This window comes from Tenrec ecaudatus, chromosome 4 (assembly GCF_050624435.1).
Source record: "Tenrec ecaudatus isolate mTenEca1 chromosome 4, mTenEca1.hap1, whole genome shotgun sequence".
NCBI classification, from domain to species: domain Eukaryota; kingdom Metazoa; phylum Chordata; class Mammalia; order Afrosoricida; family Tenrecidae; genus Tenrec; species Tenrec ecaudatus.
In genome coordinates this window covers 66,220,445-66,223,731 of record NC_134533.1, presented here as the reverse complement: position 1 = coordinate 66,223,731, position 3,287 = coordinate 66,220,445, and the positions used below count along the sequence as shown (strand labels likewise).

Below are 3,287 nucleotides of genomic sequence, written 5' to 3'. Positions count from 1 at the left end.
TTTGCTTTGGAATTTACACTGGAGAGTCATAAAAAGATGTTTTATGCTAACTCGAGTTTTAAGATAATTAGGAGGAACAGTTCTTGAACAAGAAAAGACAGAACAATAAGTTTCTTTTAATCTTAGTTTCAGATGTCTCTGTTGACTAACCAGATAAGAAAAATTAGCTTTTTGATCACTAAAATGCAGGCAAATATACTTAGAAGCTGGTCCTTCCTGGAGCCATCCACAGCCAAGCACTTTACCTCTGAGTAATGTAGCAAGCTGTGAAAATATTCCAAGAGAATTTATGCGGGTGTCAAGGAAGAGATGGTGCAAATTACACTAATTACATTTAGTAAAGATGATTAGACAAACTACATTAGGCAAAGTAACTTGGGTTACAAAACTTTTGCATATAGTTTTGCCAATTGCTTCCCAGCTTTTTTTTTTCTCAAATCTCACAAGAGTGAAACTCAGTTTGGTCCAAGCTCAGTTTGTTTGTTTGTTTTTCCCTAATTCAATTCTGTTACCCAAAAAATTTCTGTTCACATCTTCTTGGTATTAGTCTGTATCATAGGCTGCTATTTCCTATATAGTTGTCTCCTCAACAACTTTCTAGGCACAATCACCTCTACATCTTTTGCATAGCTGATATACCAGTCTAGAGCTTCCCTACGAGGGAGACTATAATCTCCATCTGATTGCAAATTCCCGATAACAGTCACCTGTGAGGTTTTAGACACCACTCACCCCACATTGGACTTTTGGTCACCTCTGTGTGTGAGCTTAGTTGTCCTCCTCCTGCTCCTCTTCTGCTGCCTTTGCTTCCTCCTCCTCTTTCTCCTCTCGCTCCATTTTCTTCTTACTTTTCCTCAGTGTCCAATGGCCTTTTTCTGTAATCATATTGACCAGCTTGTCCCTAATTTTCAAGGTTCCACTAGTGCCATGTGATGAAATTTCAACATGAAGAACTGCAATAGCTCTGTGAGGCTTTTGCCTACAACATTCATTCTGGTTGGCATGCCAGGGCTAGAAGCAGAGCACATCTGGATCTCCATCCCCTTCTGCCTGATGTACATCATCATCTTACTGGGGAATGGCACCATTCTTCACGTCATCAGGACAGACAGTTCCCTACACCAACCCATGTACCTCTTTCTTGCCCTATTGGCACTGGCTGAACTTGGTGTCTCTGCATGCACCCTGCCTACCGTGCTAGGCATCTTCCTGTTTGGCAGCACTGAAATTGGTTTTGATGCATGCCTTCTTCAGATGTTCTCCATTCATTCCTTCTCCATCATGGAATCAGCTGTGTTACTAGCCATGTCGGTAGACCGCTTTGTTGCCATCTACAGCCCACTGCGCTATACCGCCATCCTGACTTTGCCCCGCATTATTGGCACAGGAGTTATCATTGGGCTGAAAAGTGTTATACTCATGGCCCCACTGCCATTGCTCTTACGGCGCCTGCCTTTCTGTGGCCATAATGCCCTCTCTCATTCTTATTGCCTCCACCCCAATCTTATTCACCTCCCCTGTGGGGACATTTCTGTCAACAATATATATGGACTGTTTGTAGTTACCTCCACTTTTGGGCTGGATTCGCTGCTCATTGTGATTTCCTATGGGCTCATACTCCACACTGTACTGGGCATTGCTACCGGCGAAGGGCGGAGGAAGGCACTTCACACATGTGGCTCCCACGTCTGTGCTGTGCTTGCTTATTACGTACCTATGATTGGCTTATCCATGGTGCACCGCTTCGGGCACCATGTATCCCCTCTGCTGCAAGCCATGATGGCCAATGCCTATCTTTTCTTCCCACCTGTTGTTAACCCCATTGTCTACAGCGTTAAAACCAAAGAGATCCGCCGTGGCATTTTCCGATTGCTTTCCGGGAAGAGGGTCAGAATGTAGCCAGAGACCCAAGTTCAAAGACATTTTTAATTTTTCTAAAATTAAAAGTGGCACAAGGAAGCGAACCAAGAAGGAAAAGGAGAAAGGGATGGTCTAGACCATCCATACTGTGACACCAAGCCTGGAGGACAACCCTGCGTGGAGCTGCGAAGGCACAGAGAAGACTGTAGGGCTGACAACAGCTCAAGACATGATGTCCCCTTACTGGAGTATACCGTGGCAGAAGACAATACTGGGAGCACACGGCGGGGGAGTTTGTCCAGTCTGAACCGCTCTCCCAACCCCTCCACACCACTGTCCGGGGGAAAACCAAGAACAGAACAGAGCAGAACAGCAATGGACACAAAGTAAAGACACCAGGCCCCTGAAGAGTCCCACAAATAGACCCCAGGTTAGGAGGGGGAGCTCCCAGAATTCCCCCAGGACCAGTAGGGAGACAGTCCTAAAGATCAGCAGACAGACCCACAGACAGACCTGGAACTATGTATTTTTTTTTCTTTTTTTAAACTGTTTTGTTTGTTTGTTTGATCTCTGTTATTGTTGGGCTGACTATTGTATAAGATAGGCATGAGAAGCAAGCTCGAACACAAAGCAAAGGGACCAATGGTCCTGGAGGGACTGAAGGGAGAAGGAGCTGGGGGAAGGGAGCAATGAGCAAACAACTCCATAGACAGGGAACAACTAGGGAATTAAAGTCAACAGAACTTAAAGAGCACAGAGATCCTGGGGGTGTTGGAGCAATAGTAATCTACCTGAGAGGAATTTCCAAGAGGCGGAAATAGGGCAAACATGATAGTGGAGCAGGAGGAAGGTGAAAGGAAACAGGAACAATCTAGGAAACAGAGATACCGATAGGGGTATAAGCATAGGTGTGCACATATGTTAATACATTAATTCATAAAAATAGAGGTATTGGCCCATGGACATATATTTATACAGCAATACACTGAGGTTGTGGACGGACTTTTGGACTCTGCTCATGTTCTCCCCTGACTCAAGAACACTTTATTTTAACAAACTGACATTCTATGATGTTCACCCTCCCATCACAATTGCTGAAGACAAAATGGACGCATAAGCAAACGTGGTGAAGAAAGAAAATGGTACAGGGCTATCAAAAGATACAGCATCTGGTGTCTTAAAGGCTTGAAGTGAAATAAGCAGCCATCTAACAGAGAAGCAACAAGCCCACATGGAAGAAGTACAGCAGCCTGTGTGATCATGAGATGTCACCAGGAGCAGGTAACAAACATCAGAAGACACCAAACTAACAAACAAACAGACAAATAAGAAAAACATATTGTTATAATGAGGGGGGGTTGGAGCAGAGACCCAAAGCCCATCTGTAGACAATGGGACATCGCCTCACAGAGGGGTCACAGGGAAGG

The 3,287-nt window shown here is 44.8% G+C and overlaps 1 protein-coding gene across 1 annotated transcript; it reads left to right on the top strand.

Annotated features, from left to right (window-relative positions):
• Window positions 1-864: 864 nt before the first annotated feature.
• On the top strand, window positions 865-1,899 carry LOC142446804 (olfactory receptor 51J1-like). Its single transcript, XM_075548542.1, is given in 1 exon segment — window positions 865-1,899. A coding segment is annotated over 1 exon segment (1,035 nt).
• The last annotated feature ends 1,388 nt before the right edge of the window (window positions 1,900-3,287 follow it).